Raw genomic sequence first — 15240 nt, 5'->3', positions numbered from 1 at the left:
CTGTTCCAAGTCTGAGTCGGCTATATACAGGAAGGACTAATCTAATTTGAAGAACGTTTTAAGTTTCGTTGTTTGTTGCATATGTGACCGGTGCAGCTTATAAACTCGGAAAATAATCTATCACGAAAAGTAAAACAGTTTCATGTGCCCAGTATAATTGCAAGAATATATATCATGTCATAATAACAGCATTTTTTTTAAAATCAAACAAACGAAAGCTAAAATCTCACTGGTTCCGAAAAACTGAGAACGAAAACATTAGGTGCACGCGTCGTAATAGAATCTTTTGTTGGGATGTTAGAGCATAAGATCACCACAATATATTCATACTAAAACAATGAATATGTTAAACATAGCAATGTAGGCTTGTTTATCAATCTTGTGATACCATACACTTCACCACCAATGAACTAATTAGTCCAATTTTAGATTAGACTAGAAACAAACTGTACACTTTTTTTTTGGTAAAAATACAAATAATAGCATTCGCGTTGGTCACTTGAGAATCGGCAATATTTTGTAAAAAGTGCATTCTTGCACTTTCCTTCGATATTATAAGATCGTAGTTCAATGAAGGAAGTGTTCATTGTTGTTTTTATCCACAGTTCCTTCCGTTTCCAACGGGGGAGGTGCTTCACCGTAACAATGTTTAGCTCGAGGGTTACGATAGGAATTTTCGTGCTGCACGCTTTGAGATGAGGTGCGACATTTGGTGAGGCATAGCTCAAAGTGATCAGTCACTGAAGTCAAGAGAAGATTTAAGGTGCCAGCAGCTTTGCCTAGAACGTCTTGCAGAACTTCTTTCTGTTCAACCCACAATTAATACACTTAGTTATTTGTAAATAAAATTGACTTGTAGAAATATTATACCTTATCTGGCTGAAGGCAACATGAGATGCAATATTCATAAATGGAACAACAGCCATTGTTGTGACAGGTTTCACAAGAATAGTGTTTTGTTCCATCAGTTTCTGCCTTACAGCAACCATTTGGCATTACATTTTGTCGGCTACATACATACCCTAGAATGTTGAAAGAATGTATCAGTAAAAATAGCTTAAAGGTTAGATACACTTCCAAAAATGTAACACAAAATACCTTTATCATCAGCAATCAAAGCTTTTCCTTGAACAGAGTTTCTACATGATGAAGGTTTGGAGCTGGTTTCATTATTATCTTCGGAGCCTTGCCACTGAAAAATGTGTCCTAGAGGACGCCTCCCAGATCCAACATCATGAATGTCAACTTCTTCATTAGATAGTAACACATTAGAATTCTGAATAAAGAGTAATGTACACAAAAATTAAAGCATGTTCACGGATTTTGAATAATTGAAATTTGAATTTACGTCGCTGTAGAAATTAACCACGAAATAAGTGAAAGAGGCAAAAAAGATGGCTGTCAGGAAGAGTTTGGAACGTAAGAATCGCAAAACAACAGCCGTCAACATGGCTTAATTAAACTCAGAAAATCATGGCTCAGGACGTTAATTGTGATACAACTAAAACGAAGAAATAAAAAACCCAAAATTTATTGGAGAAAGTCTTAAACTTTCATGACAGAATGCCTTAACGTGACGCCTTCAGGCTCTTGACTCGATTGTTTTTCCGACCGACTGCTTACTGCTTCTTGACAGAGCAACTTAGAGAGTTGGATTATCCATCAGCAGATGGCTCTCCAGTAATTTGCTTTTACCCAAACAAATTCAAAAATGAAAGATACTAGCTTTTTTGCAAGGTATCTAAACCCACTGCTCTTTTCCATAATAATCTTAAAATGAATACTATTTAACACAATTGAATTATTTGAAATCTCGTGTAATGAATCGACGACAGAAATAAGTCACTTACATTTCAAGCAACATCAGACAAAGAAATTTTGATTGATCCACGTTTTCGCACCTTTAAAGTGCCGTCTTTCTCCTGGAAACTTCCCTCAAAATGATGTCTTCCAAACTTTTCACCAGAGATCTTTCCTTGCAGACAACATCTTCTTTTCCGGGTCCAATTTTCTTCAGGGAACGAGAGGGGGTCATCTCTTTCTGGGCATCCACTTGTTGAAGGATTGCCCTTTCAGTCAACTCAAACTCCTCCAACTCAGCCTCTTCAGCCGGATCCAAATGTATAATGTTGTTTACATCCCTGACTGACTGAAGTTTGTTGATGGGCGCCACCGGCATCGAAGGTTTGTGAGTGGTGGAAGGAGCAGGTGTGGCCCGGAATTTTTTGCCCATGAAATCGTTCAAAGTTTTCTTCCTGCCGGGCAAAGGAGAAATGCCGACAGTCACTTTCTTCGGTTCGAAAAGAGTAGCGCTGTCCCATTTGCGTTTAGAACTCTCAACGCAGCTGACAATCGGTTTCCTCACTGGAATTTTGGACCTTGCGTTTGTTGTTTTCGAAGGCTTGCAAGTCTGTTGGTTGAGGCAAGCGGAAACAGCAGACGAATCGTGATGAGTACCCGGTTTGGGCTTGAAGCGTTTACTGGCAAGAGGTGCACCGTGATCGAAAAGCAGCTCAGATACGGAAGAGTTATGAATGTGGACCTTTCGAGAAGCGTTTAAAGTCATTGGGGTCAGATCCGGTTTTGATATTTTCACCATACCACTGTTAACACGGCTGCAAACGTCTGGAAATGATTTCTTCGATCCCGGGAGAGGCTTTAGAGCTGGAAACGAGGAGTTGCAGGGCATTTTGACTTTTTGGCTAGTTTCTGAATACGGAAGATTGTTCAGATAAGCTCAGAAAACTCGGTTACTTTTTCCGTGAACCATGACCCCCTTATATCAGCTCGGTCGAGTGTTGAGCCGATTGCAACTGGTGTTTCGCATGTTTAATTTTATCCTGCAAAAATAATATAAGCGTTATTGCATCAGATTTTCCTCGATCGTTTGCATTATTATATTACGCAATTTGTTCAATTAAAAAATTTTTAAGTTTTTTAGAATTAAATTTGCATAATTGCAAAACTTAAACGAACCCTTACACATATTCGCCACACCCACACAAGGAAATAGTGTCATTCACTTTCCGCCAGGGTTCGTCGTAGGAGCAACTTAGTGCTACCAGAGTTGATTTTCAACTAACACATGGCGATTATGTGCGGTTAAAATCGAAGCTGATAATAAATCAGAACGAGTAAGGAGGAAAAAATGTAATTGTGGTTACGTGTTGCTTTGTTCTTACTGACGTGATTGGGCGACAAACCCATTTCCTGCTATACACACTATGTGTTTAAATCTTAATGAAATCAGGTCAGATGCATTTCATTTCAAAAAATGATTATCAAAAGTGGCAAATAATTAAGCTTGATAAAATCTATGATTTTTAATCCTCTTTAAACTCTTCTTGTTCAAGATAAAATCTAAGGGCACTGTAAATACATACAATCAAGTAAAGTACGACTAGTCAGCGCTTTGTATATACGTCAAGCGTCATTAGCCTTAGAGTTCCCTTTGTTGGATTTGTCTCTTTTTTCAAATGTACAGTTGAACGCGAGTCGGAATACCCACAAGATCGCGCATATAATCATGTTGACATGATGAAAAGACAAATTGAATTCGAAGTTGAAGAAAAGAATAATGACGTGACGTCCGCCAATTGGACTTCTGTGATCACTGGAACGTACGGGAAAAAGAATGAAACCTTTCAGCTCAGTCGTTATCTAACCTTTCTTACTTTGAAGTTTCATTCAAATAAAACGAAATCTTACCTTGGAAAGGTTACATTCACGAAGATGAATAGGAAGCAACAAATTATCCAGATATTTGTATGCCGGCTACGCTGACGCATTTGGAGTAAAACTTTTTCTATTCTTAGAGTTTTCTATAAGATGTGTGTACAAGCTGTCGTGATCACAGAAGAGTTAATTTACTATACTATGTCCGATATTGATTTTAATGGGTATAATCCAAACCAAAGTTTTCTAAAAATAATTGCTACTGAATAAAGCTATGTTTATGTACTGCCTCCTGAGAGGGTTGAACTCTCGACCTCTGGTTTTCTTCACACATTTACGAGACCAGCGCTCTACCACTGAGCTAAGAAGGCTGTTTTGAGCAATCAATTAAACATTTCTAATAAAACAAAAAATATAGAAGAAAAAAAAGAAAAAAAAAACTTGTTATTGAACAGTCAGATTATTATATTTTCACTTGGCGCATGGATTCGCAACTGAGCTCGAGTGAAATAGTATATTCCATGGAATCGTGAAGGTCAACTTCTGGGTAGGCCTTGGATAGACTACCACAGATTTACCGAGAATCCTATACCTTCTTGTCTTGCTCTCATTTTCTTTGCCAAGAGGTCCTCAGTTTTTGGATCCAAGCGCTTGACAGAAGAAGTCTTAGTTTTGCTTAGTATTTCGACCGTTTCCTGACGTTGATCTCCATGAAAACGGATTCATCACAAAAGATACAAGAGTAAACCATGGGTATCACAATTGAAGAAACGCATGGCAATATTCACCGCGTCACTTGGCGCATCAACAGTGAAAACAAAACCAGTGGACAAATCAATAAGACCGTACCGTTCGCTCGTTTCTTCGCACACTTTGACATCTCGTGCACTTACAATGAAATCAATCCGGTGGAACACATCTTCAACGCCGAGTTCCGTTTAAAGCAGTTGGAGAGCAGCACCAACAATGGGTCGTCAACTTCCAGCGAAGATAGAGAGACTCTTCCGGATTACTATCGTGAACCGTGCGCTGTTTGGATAACAGATACAAACGATCAGAAACAAATGTTCAAGAGACAGTCTGACGGGTGGGAAATTAAAACCAACATCAAAGTTTACACCGATTCAATTTGGGCCAGCATTTTCATCCAGTTTAACACTTTCAGTGAAATAAGCGTGTTGCTGCAACATCTCACCGACATTTACGTGAATCAGTCCAACTGTGATATCCAATTTTGTTTTCAAGACGACCGGAAAATCGGTGGACACGTTTCCATTTTGGCCGCCAGAAGTCCCGTATTCGCCGCAATGTTCAATCACGACATGAAAGAAAAACAGACGGGCGAAGTTGTCATCGAAGACATTGAGTTTGAGATTTTCAAAGAGCTGCTTCACTACATCTACTCCGGCCGGATGAAAACTGTTCTGACGGAAGCAACTGCTCGATCGCTGTGCGTGGCCGCCGATAAATACGACGTCCCGGGACTGAAGGAGGAGTGCACCCGCGCTCTGCTCTTTGATTTGAAAAGAGGAAAAGCATTTGATTTGTTGGTTTGGGCCGACCTGCATTCGGTGGAGAAAGTTAAAAAAGAAATTCTGACTTACGTGGCTAAGCACTTCAAAACCATTTGTCAAACGGACGACTGGGAAGCGTTCATTCTGAACTATCCGCATCTTTGTTTACTTGTGACTCGAAATTTGATGTAATGAATTCAATTAAAGTTAATAGAAAAGCTAGGGAACGATACTTTTTTTTTTAACCTTCATTGCTATATTTTATACAAGAATCCGAGTGAGGACAATTACGTTGATTTCAATGCACTGATCAATGTGATTTCAATCCGTACGTCCTCTAAAGTAAACTTAATTTTAAAGAGAAATATTTGTTGAGACTTCTCATGAACGATGACTACACTTAGACTTAGTTATGTCTTTGATCTTTTTTTGAAGTGAATTAAATTTCAGCCGAAAATTGTTTGCATTTTATCACGCATTGCATTGTTATTTAGAAGCGCAGAATAAGGTCTGATATACACAAAATTAACGCACACGTAATCGGATGAAGACAATAATATTTAAAAATAGCTCCCTCTACTGATCAGACGAAATACCACGTAACTAAATTATCCAGACATGCAGTCCTAACGATGGCGGTTTTCCGAATTTAAAATTACTACGTTAATCGTAAACTACGTAAAATAAATTGAATATCGTCGGTTTTAATGAGTTAAAGCTGATTCAGTTAAACTATCCAGAAAATGAGTAAAAACTCCAACGTTAATCGACAAAAATGTCCTGGGAAACCACTTGCAGGAGGCTTCAGGATCGTCCTTGTCTATAAAAGAGCTCGGTTAGTCATGAAGTTTCACAGATTAGTTTACACGGATTCCTGAAATTCCACAAACGATAAATCAAATAAAGCAATGTCTACTAAAGAAGAAACCAGTCCCAGCGACGTTCGGAAGTACGATGACGGTACGTGTGCTATTTGTCTGAGTTCGCATGTCAACAAAGCGACCCCGGACTGCGGCCATGTCTTTTGTTTCCGATGCTTGATTGACTGGTGCAAGGTAAAGCTTGAATGTCCAACTTGTAAGCAACCGTTCCAGAACTTTCGTCACGACATCCAGATTCGACCGACTTGCGAGCAGATCTACACCCCCGATCCTCCTCTCGTTCCTGCCGACCAACAGCCAACGCCAGAGGTTATCAACATAACTTTCCTGGACGAAGGGGAGCATCAAACGTGGGTTGTTCGAACTCCCAATAGGATCATTGTGCTACTGATGCCACCGTTAACCCACGAAAGATTGCATCACGATACCAACTTCCGAACATGGTTCTTTAATTATCTGAATAACCAACTGAACATCAACATTCTGGGCATGGTCTGGCCTTAATTGAGACACGTAGCTTATAGACAAGGCATGTCAGTTCAAAAGTGTTAAATTTATCATTCGATGAGAATTTGAAATACAAAATTGTCTTAATCTTCTAATAATAATGTTTTCATTTTCATGAATTACCACAAAATTATTAACCAAATCTCAAATCTGCATGGTAAAAGACTAAAAATGCAGTCTTTTGCTATGTGCCTAGGTCTACTCCATTTCATTATTACTTTTTCACATTATTCTTGCTACTTCCTACACTCATACTTTAACTAATATTCTTACTTTCCTTTTACTTCATTTTTTGTACAAACAATTTGCAGGTTTATTCGTCAAAGACGACTTCTCGGGTAGATAGATAATAAGGTTATATCTCAACCTATTAGTCTCCCATCGTCCCCTCTGGCTGTACCAAAATTCCAAAGAATCCATAAGTCCCTATAGGTTTTGGACTCTTATAATTGCTCTCTTCCAGAACTAGACCTCAGTGCTCAGTTGTCCAATCGTCGTGTTTGGTGAAAGAAGTTGCTTTTGCTACGTACGGTCAAAATTAATTAATTTTAGCGATGGCAAATTTTTCTAGAATTATTGGCTTTCAACCAAGAAAGTCAATGCTGATCTCAACTGAAGTGACGGAGAGTGGTCTTCATTGTGTTACGTTGGTTACGAAACTTGATAAAGCCAAGGAAAAAGACAATGAGAATTTTCAGTTGAATCATTTCCCCACGCACATTTCTAACTTTGGTGTCTCCTACACTTACAGAGAAGTTAAATCAGGAGATGAAATATATTATTTAAAGATTTGTTTGACGCAGAGTGCTAGTAAAAATTCGATTCCCGATTATTACCGTGAACCGTGCGCTGTTTGGATTCATTACGAAGAAGGAAAGAAACTTTGGTTTAAAAAATTCCCTCGTGATCGTTGCCAAATAAAAATCGCTGCCCCCATCAATAGTTGGGTTAGCATTAAGATTTACATCAAGTTTAATGTCAAACAATTGACGGACATTTACGTAAATCAATCCAACTGCGACATCCAATTTCTGTTTCAAGATGGCCAGAAAATCGGAGGCCACATTTCCATTTTGGCCGCCAGAAGTCCCGTATTCGCAGCAATGATAAACAACCAACCAACCAAAACGGACCCAGTGTTGATCAATGACACTCAGCCGGATATTTTCAAAGAGGTGCTCCACTTTATCTACTCCGGTCGGACTAAAGTCCCATTGACTCAAGATACTGCTTGTTCGCTTTTTACTGCTGCGGAAAAATATGACGTCACAGGACTGAAGGAGGAGTTTCTGTTTCGAGTTTTCTGCTCATTCAAATACTGGTGAGTAATGCAGTTAATTGGTTGGACTGGGCGGTCCGTCATTTGATGGAGAAAGCAAAAGATATACGGTACCATATTCGTTGTAAGCTTTGCAATCATTTTTCCAACGTATGAATGGGAGGAGTTTGTCAATAACTATCCCAGTCTTTGTTTGTCGCTAACTCTCAAATAAATTCACTACAATGAAATAAAAATGACTGCTAGTAAAGATATTCGAGTACCTGATTTCGAGACAAGACTGAAAATCTTGAATTTGTTTTCCGATACCTCAGAGTTTTCAATTATATTTAGCGTCTATATACAACCGTTTAACTAAAGTTTTTTTTTGTATTCTAAATAGTTAACTCGTTCACAGAATTGGAAAAGAACGATGGATCGACCTGTTTAAAGTGGACGACGGAAATTACTGCAATAAAAAATAAATGTCTTACTCTTTGCGGATTTTAACGACTAAAGAAATTGCATAGCTATTATTTAATTTCGGTGGATAAATCTGACATTACTGAGCTAAGGGAGGAGGGCATCCGCTTTCTGCACAAGTGTTCATTGGGGTGAACATGAATTCGATAAAGAAAGTCAAGGAAGCGGCTATAAATTACGTGGCGGTAAAATTCAAATCCATTTTCAAACGGACGAATGTAAAGAGGTTACTAACATTATGTACTAAGAATAATCCCGATTTGTGTTGTCAATAACTAGGCAGTTATCCAATAAAACCTCTAAAACGCAAGAAAATAATTTAAGGATCATCTTTAATTCTGAATACGCAACGCTGACTGTCGATGTCCAAGTCAAAGGTGGTACCGTAGGAAAAAATATAGTTCTAGTGAATCCATCAAGGTCGACTTCTAGGAAGGCCCTGATCATGGATAAGGTCATTTTGGGCTTTACCACGAATCTCAAAATTCTGTCGTCTTGGTGTCGTCCTTACCGAATGCGAGTGGCAATCCTCAGTAGTCGTAAAAACACCGTGTCTTGTACAAGTTGTTTTGTTCAAGGTTGGTTCAAGTTGTTTTGCAGGCTCAGTAAATAAATTAATTTTAAAAGTGATTGCTATTCTGTCGAGAACATTTTGCCTTTATTATTCTAAATTTCTCTGCCGACGGTTTAACAGCAAATAATCAATGCCGATCACAACTAAAGTCATGGGTAGCGGTGAGCACTGTGTGACGTGGGTTTCTAAATTCGAGCGAGCCAAGAAAAAAGCAAACGAGATCTTTCAGCTGGATCATTTCCCCGAGTACATTTCTTACTTTATTCTCGTTTACGATTTCGAAGACATCAAATCCGGAGAGGAAAAATATCAAGCCGAGTTTGTTTTGACGCAAAGCGCTTACGATTCTAGTAGGGAACGTTCTGCTATTTCGGATTATTACTACGAGCCGTGCGCAGTTTGGATGAATAACAGCGAAGGACAAAAACTGATGTTTCTAAAATTTCCTCGTCATAAAGGATGGAAAATAACTACCGCCTTTCGACGGAGAAGCTTTACTGTGAATATCTACATCAAGTTTAATTCTTTCCGTGAAATCAACGTGTTGCTCAAACAATTGACGGACATTTACGCAAATCAGTCGAACTGCGACATCCAATTTCTTTTTCAAGATGGCCAGAAAATCGGAGGCCACATTTCCATTTTGGCCGCCAGAAGTCCCGTATTCGCAACAATGATAAACAACCAACCAACCAAAACGGACCCAGTGTTGATCAATGACACTCAGCTGGATATTTTCAAAGAGCTGCTTCACTTTATCTACTCCGGTCGGACTAGAGTACCATTGACTGAAACTAGTGTTTGGTCACTTTTTACGGCTGCGGAAAAATATAACGTCGCAAGATTGAAGGAGGAGTGCACCCGTTTTCTGCTCATTCAAATACGGGCGAGCAATGCAATCGATTGGTTAGTTCTGGCAGACTTTCACTCGATACAGAGTGTCAAAGAAGCTGCTGTGAAAATCCTAACTGCCAACTTTAAAACCATTTTCCCGACACACGAATGGGAGGAGTTCGCAAAGAGCTATCCTGATCTGTGTTTGCCAATTACATTGACGACGTTTGAACAAATAAATTCATAATTTCTCAAAATAACTATGACTGGAGCACTTTCTTTGTGAAATCTTTTATCTAAGAATGATTCAGACCAGATAGTGAGATAAGAGCGAGAATTTTGTATCTATTGTGATAGCGGCCGTTTTATCTTATTCGACCTGGTACCAGTTGGATTTTCAGTAAGTCGGTCATTGCCTAGATTTAGGACTTGAGTTTTTTTTTGTGTTTCTATTAACAATGTCAATCAAAATAGTGGAAAAGAACGGTGGGTTAACTTGCGTAAAATGGACGACGGAAACTCCCGAGAACACAATAAGGAGTGAGATAAAAACAGAGGACTTTCAACTGAATCATAATCGATACCTGAATTATTTGTCAATAACTAGGCGGTTAATCAAATAAAACCTCTAAAACGCAAGAAAATAAGTAAGGATAATCCGAAAACGCAACGCTGACTGTCGACGAGAAAAACTGTCCAAGTGCAAAGGTGGTACCGTATACCTATGTACAAAGAATAATGTTCTAAAATATAGTTCTAGTGAATCCATCAAGGTCGACTTCTGGGTAGGCCCTGGATAAGGTCACTTTTGGGCTTCACCACGAATCTTAAAACTCTGTCGTCTTGGTGTCGTCCTCGCTGAATGTCCTTATCGAATGGCAATCCTCAGTAGTTGTAAAATCACCGTGTCTTGTACAAGTTGTTTTGTGCAGGCTCAGTAAATAAATTCATTCAAAAAGTGATTGCTATTCTGTCGAGAACATTTTGCCTTTCCGATTGTTGTAGATAAGTGTTTAACAGCAAATAATCAATGACGATCACAACTAAAGTCATGGGTAGCGGTGAGCATTGCGTGACGTGGGATGCTACATTAGAGAGAGCCAAGAAAGCAAACGAGATCTTTCAGCTGGATCATTTTCCCGAGTACATTTCTTACTTTAGTCTCGTCTACGATTTCAAAGTCATCAAATTCGAAGAGAAAAAATATCGAGTCGAGTTTGTTTTCACGCAAAGCGCTTACGATTCTACTACCGGTAGGAAAAGTTGTGCTATTTCGGATTATTACTACGAGCCGTGCGCAGTTTGGATGAATAACACAGAAGGAAAAAAACTGATGTTTCAAAAATTTTCTCGTCCTAAAGGATGGAAAATAACTACCGCCTTTCGACAGATTAGCTTTACTGTGAATATCTACATCAAGTTTAATTCTTTTCGTGAAATCAACGTGTTGCTCAAACAATTGACGGACATTTACGCAAATCAGTCCAACTGCGACATCCAATTTCTTTTTCAAGATGGCCAGAAAATCGGAGGCCACATTTCCATTTTGGCTGCCAGAAGTCCCGTATTCGCAGCAATGTTCAACAACCAACCAACCAAAACGGACCCAGTGTTGATCAATGACACTCCGCCGGATATTTTGAAAGAGGTGCTCCACTTTATCTACTCCGGTCGGACTAGAGTACCATTGACTGAAGCAAATGTTTGGTCACTTTTTACGGCTGCGGAAAAATATGACGTCGCAGGATTGAAGGAGGAGTGCACCCGTTTTCTGCTCATTCAAATACGGGCAAGCAATGCAATTGATTGGTTAGTTCTGGCGGACTTTCACTCGATACAGAGTGTCAAAAAAGCTGCTTTGAAAATCATAACTGCCAACTTTAAAATCATTTTCCCGACGCACGAATGGGAGGAGTTCGCCAAGAGTTATCCTGATCTGTGTTTGCCAATTACCTTGACGACGATTGGACAAATAAATTCTTAATTTAACAAAATAACTACGACTCGAGCACTTTCTTTATGCAACTTTTTATCTAAACATGATTCAGACAAGATAAGAGCGAGAATTTTGTAGCGATTGTGATAGTAGCAATTTTATCTTATTCATCCTGGTACCTCTAGATTTTTAGTAAGTCAGTCATTGCCTAGATTTAGGACTAGAGTTTTTGTGTTTCTAGTAAAGATGTCAATCAAAATAGTGGAAAAGAACGACGGGTTAACTTGTGTAAAATGGACGACGGAAACTCCCGAGAACACAAGGAGTGAGAGAGAAACAGAGGACTTTCAACTGAATCGTTATCGATACCTGAACTGTATTTCCCACTTTAACATTTCATTGGCTCACAAGACCGACTATTATTCTCGTGCGACCAATAATAGTCTCAATTTGTACTTGAAGCAGTTAGAAGACTCTAACAACGGCTCGAGTTCAAGCGAAGAAAACAAAACTGAAGTTGAGAAATATTACCGTGAGCCTTGCACTGTTTGGATGACGTGTGGGGAGAACAAAAAAGCTACAAAATTTTTTTTTAAGAAATCGTCGACAAGTTCTGAGTGGATTTCGACTGATTTTTCTTTTACACCACTGCCGAGACAATTAACGTTCCGAATTTGGATTCAGTTTAATACTTTTGGTCTCGGTGAGATGAACGTGCTGGTTAACCAAATGACGGATATGTTTCTCCAGCAAACAAACTGCGACGTCCAGTTTCATCTACCAAGAAACCAGAAAATTGGCGGTCACATTTTCATTTTGTCAGCTAGAAGGGACGTATTCGCTGCCATGTTCAAGACCGACATGAAAGAGGCAAAGACGGGCAAAGTCGTCATCAAAGACATCCAGCCAGAGATATTCAAAGAGCTACTGCATTTTATCTACTCAGGTCGGACTAAGGATTCGTTAACAGAAGAAACTGCTCAGCCGCTAATCATTGCGGCAGACAAATATGACATTAAAAGCCTAAAGAAAGAGGGCGTCCGTTATCTTCTCACGCAAATACGAGCGGATAATGCAATCGAATTGTTGATTTGGGGACACCTGCATTCGGCAGAGAAACTCAAGAACGCGGCCCTGAATTTCGTGGCTGAAAACTTTAAAACAATTTTTGAAACGGACGAATGGCGAGAGCTAACCGAAAAATATCCTGAGCTTTGTTTATTGACAACTCGTCGCATGGTTGAATTGCCAATAGAAGTTACGCCAAAGAGGAAGCGTCTCGTTTAGATCAGGTTGTAACAAAAATGTAACATTGAACAGCATTGAAGCTCTACAATAGTAAAAGATAATTTTCAATTTTTAGATAATCAAAGATCATAAGTAACCAAATACCCCACTCATGTCATTGAAATGAAATCAACGCAAAAATAAACGACACATTATTGTTTCTGCAATAATCAAATTTAAGACAATGGATTCTATTTCGAAAACGGACAGCACATCGGTGATGTCGGCGTGGATCATGTTGACATCCATTCAGGTAGGAGTGCCGTATTCGCTGGAAAGACCACATGAGAATGGGGGAAAAAAGCGTATCATTAAGGGACTGAGATCCAGCCGGCAGTGAATCAAGTATTTCTGCCATACTCTTTCACATTTATTCAGACTGGGATCGAGAGGCCATGAAGTAAAACGAATGTTCGATTACATTTTTTTTCAAGCGTCCGCATTGCTTGGATTTGAATCAAGTTCCTGTATAGTTTGCTCTTTACTTTATTTTAGAAATCTACTTGTCAAATGAAACCGAAAAGGGGTTGAAAAGAATAAAAGGGAGAATGACCGTTCCGACCTTCAACTGACGCTGGTCAAACGTTGCGACTTCGGATATTAATACGAGAGAATTGTAGTTAGTTGATTAGTTGTCTATCTACCAGAGACTGGTCAACACGGCAGGAACGTATTGTCTCAGCCTACCTCCGTGGACTCTCCCGAACATCAGTTCTTGTTTCCCAAATTTTTACCCTGCTGTTATATATCTACAATAACTATAAATAAAAGGATAAAATTTAGTGAAAAGTTACTACACAGGATTTTTAAAAATAAGACGACGGAAATTTTTGGTCCAAGAAACTCGGTACGGTACAGCCTGCAATTGTTGTTCATAGGATTGTTACTAATTCTGATTTTCACGACGACAAGCACTCTTCCCTCGGGTCATCGATTGGTCTATTTGAAAAAATGGCATCAGCATTCTGTTCAGTAGGATCACTCAGTTCTCTGCGTACTGTACAACGTACTGTGCCAAATATCACTTTAGTTGAACAACAAAACGAGACTCTCGCTTGTGTGACGTACAAGATAAGTATTCAAAAATACAACGCTGACAAGTTGCAGTTGGATCGCACTTACGCCAACACGTACACTTCTTACTTTGTACTTTCAAGCGAAGTTGTATCTATAACAGATGATGGTGAAAATCCTCAAAATTATACCATCGAGGTGAGTCTGAGGGAATTAACCGGGCCCGATGATGGACTCGGTTCAAGCGGAAAAGAAGACACTGTTCCAGATTATTGTCGTCGCCCATGTGATGTTTGGATGACGTTAATCAATGAACGAAACAAGTTATTTTTACGTCAATCCTCCTCAAATGAGTGGAAATCACCAAAAATTATTCTTCCGTTATTGCAACCAAGTGCAACCATCGGTACGTGTCTGATTTCGATTAAGTTCAACAGTTTTCGTCAAGGCGAGGCGAAGGTGGTCAAAAGTCTGCTCGGGCTACTTCTCCATCAAACGCAATGCGATGTCAAATTCTGTTTTGAAGATGGTCGGCACGTCGGTGGACACATTCCCATATTGGCAAACAGAAGTCCCGTATTTGCTGCCATGTTTAGTCACGACATGCAAGAGAAAAAGACGGGCCAAGTTGTCATCAAAGACATTCAGCCAGAGATTTTCAAAGAGATGCTGCATTACCTCTACGCGGGACGGACCAGAATTTCAATCGTTAAATGCACGGCTCAGCCGTTATTCTTGGCGGCCGAAAAGTACGACATTAAAGAGTTAAAGGACGAGTGCATACAATTCCTCATCTTGCACATACAAAGCGGAAACGTCATCGAACTGATCGTCTGGGCGGATCTGTACAGGGTTGAGGAAATCAAAGAAGCCGCTTTTAAATTTGTGGGGGAGAACTACAAAACCATTTTTCCAACGACGGAATGGGAGAATCTAATGAAACTTTATCCTGATCTCTGTTTATTAGTAACCCGACGTATGATTCAATAAAGTTAAATATTTGACAGTGACAACGTGTGAATCCCTGAAGTGCCAAAGCTCAAAGTTAATGAGAGTTAGGTGTTACAGTGGACAAGGCGAAAATAAAAACAGCAAAAAGAAATCACTTTGGACCATTTTTATCCGTTCACTCTCCCGAGTTAAAGATTTCATCAAAGTTGCCTAAAGAAAAGTTGTTGGCTAAAGAAAAAAACAACAACTTAAAACGTCAGTTTGTTTTTCTTAGTAAATTAGTTGTAATGTCGTACATAAAACGTCAGTCGAAAAAGAAATCCAGA

At 39.3% G+C, this 15240-nt stretch overlaps 8 protein-coding genes and 1 non-coding gene across 11 annotated transcripts in view; 6 read left to right on the top strand and 3 right to left on the bottom strand.

The window, feature by feature from the left end:
• Positions 1 to 138: 138 nt before the first annotated feature.
• LOC124315582 (SREBP regulating gene protein-like) lies at positions 139 to 1634 on the bottom strand. Its single transcript, XM_046781354.1, has 4 exons — positions 1349 to 1634; positions 1099 to 1276; positions 871 to 1022; positions 139 to 804 (listed from the first exon to the last, which is right to left on the bottom strand). The coding sequence occupies exons 1-4, from the start codon at positions 1448 to 1450 to the stop codon at positions 568 to 570; spliced, it is 669 nt and encodes a 222-aa protein (XP_046637310.1). The 5' UTR covers positions 1451 to 1634; the 3' UTR covers positions 139 to 567.
• Positions 1635 to 1796: 162 nt separating this feature from the next.
• LOC124315547 overlaps positions 1797 to 15240 on the bottom strand; it is a 28904-nt gene continuing 15460 nt past the window's right edge. For 2 of the 3 annotated variants that reach the window (XM_046781295.1, XM_046781297.1), the window contains exon 4: positions 1797 to 2840. In XM_046781295.1, the coding sequence (XP_046637251.1) occupies positions 1904 to 2689 (786 nt within the window). In that variant the 5' untranslated portion in view covers positions 2690 to 2840 and the 3' untranslated portion in view covers positions 1797 to 1903. Of the gene's footprint in view, positions 2841 to 2982; positions 3189 to 15240 lie in introns of those variants that run through there. The other variant, XM_046781296.1, reaches the window with a different exon arrangement.
• Positions 3962 to 4046, bottom strand: Trnat-cgu. The gene is given in 2 exon segments: positions 3962 to 3997; positions 4011 to 4046. It is a non-coding gene; the product is annotated as a tRNA-Thr (tRNA).
• On the top strand, positions 4425 to 5381 carry LOC124316038 (speckle-type POZ protein-like). Its single transcript, XM_046781776.1, has one exon. The coding sequence runs from the start codon at positions 4425 to 4427 to the stop codon at positions 5379 to 5381; it is 957 nt and encodes a 318-aa protein (XP_046637732.1).
• On the top strand, positions 6027 to 6609 carry LOC124315645 (E3 ubiquitin-protein ligase TRIM38-like). Its single transcript, XM_046781448.1, has one exon. The coding sequence runs from the start codon at positions 6098 to 6100 to the stop codon at positions 6572 to 6574; it is 477 nt and encodes a 158-aa protein (XP_046637404.1). The 5' UTR covers positions 6027 to 6097; the 3' UTR covers positions 6575 to 6609.
• On the top strand, positions 9044 to 9973 carry LOC124316037 (protein maternal effect lethal 26-like). Its single transcript, XM_046781775.1, has one exon. The coding sequence runs from the start codon at positions 9044 to 9046 to the stop codon at positions 9971 to 9973; it is 930 nt and encodes a 309-aa protein (XP_046637731.1).
• Positions 10139 to 11710, top strand: LOC124316036 (protein maternal effect lethal 26-like). Its single transcript, XM_046781773.1, has 2 exons — positions 10139 to 10434; positions 10487 to 11710. The coding sequence occupies exon 2, from the start codon at positions 10757 to 10759 to the stop codon at positions 11708 to 11710; it is 954 nt and encodes a 317-aa protein (XP_046637729.1). The 5' UTR covers positions 10139 to 10434; positions 10487 to 10756.
• On the top strand, positions 11886 to 13137 carry LOC124315434 (kelch-like protein 5). Its single transcript, XM_046781109.1, has 2 exons — positions 11886 to 12954; positions 13026 to 13137. Exon 1 carries the CDS (start codon positions 11909 to 11911, stop codon positions 12947 to 12949), a length of 1041 nt encoding a protein of 346 aa, XP_046637065.1. The 5' UTR covers positions 11886 to 11908; the 3' UTR covers positions 12950 to 12954; positions 13026 to 13137.
• On the top strand, positions 13334 to 15118 carry LOC124315427 (kelch-like protein 5). The gene is made up of 2 exons (XM_046781100.1): positions 13334 to 13349; positions 13445 to 15118. The coding sequence occupies exon 2, from the start codon at positions 13901 to 13903 to the stop codon at positions 14951 to 14953; it is 1053 nt and encodes a 350-aa protein (XP_046637056.1). The 5' UTR covers positions 13334 to 13349; positions 13445 to 13900; the 3' UTR covers positions 14954 to 15118.

The sequence above is a fragment of the Daphnia pulicaria genome, chromosome 11 (assembly GCF_021234035.1).
Source record: "Daphnia pulicaria isolate SC F1-1A chromosome 11, SC_F0-13Bv2, whole genome shotgun sequence".
Lineage (NCBI taxonomy): Eukaryota > Metazoa > Arthropoda > Branchiopoda > Diplostraca > Daphniidae > Daphnia > Daphnia pulicaria.
The sequence above is the reverse complement of the archived record's forward strand: the minus strand, read 5'-3'. Positions and strand labels throughout refer to the sequence as shown.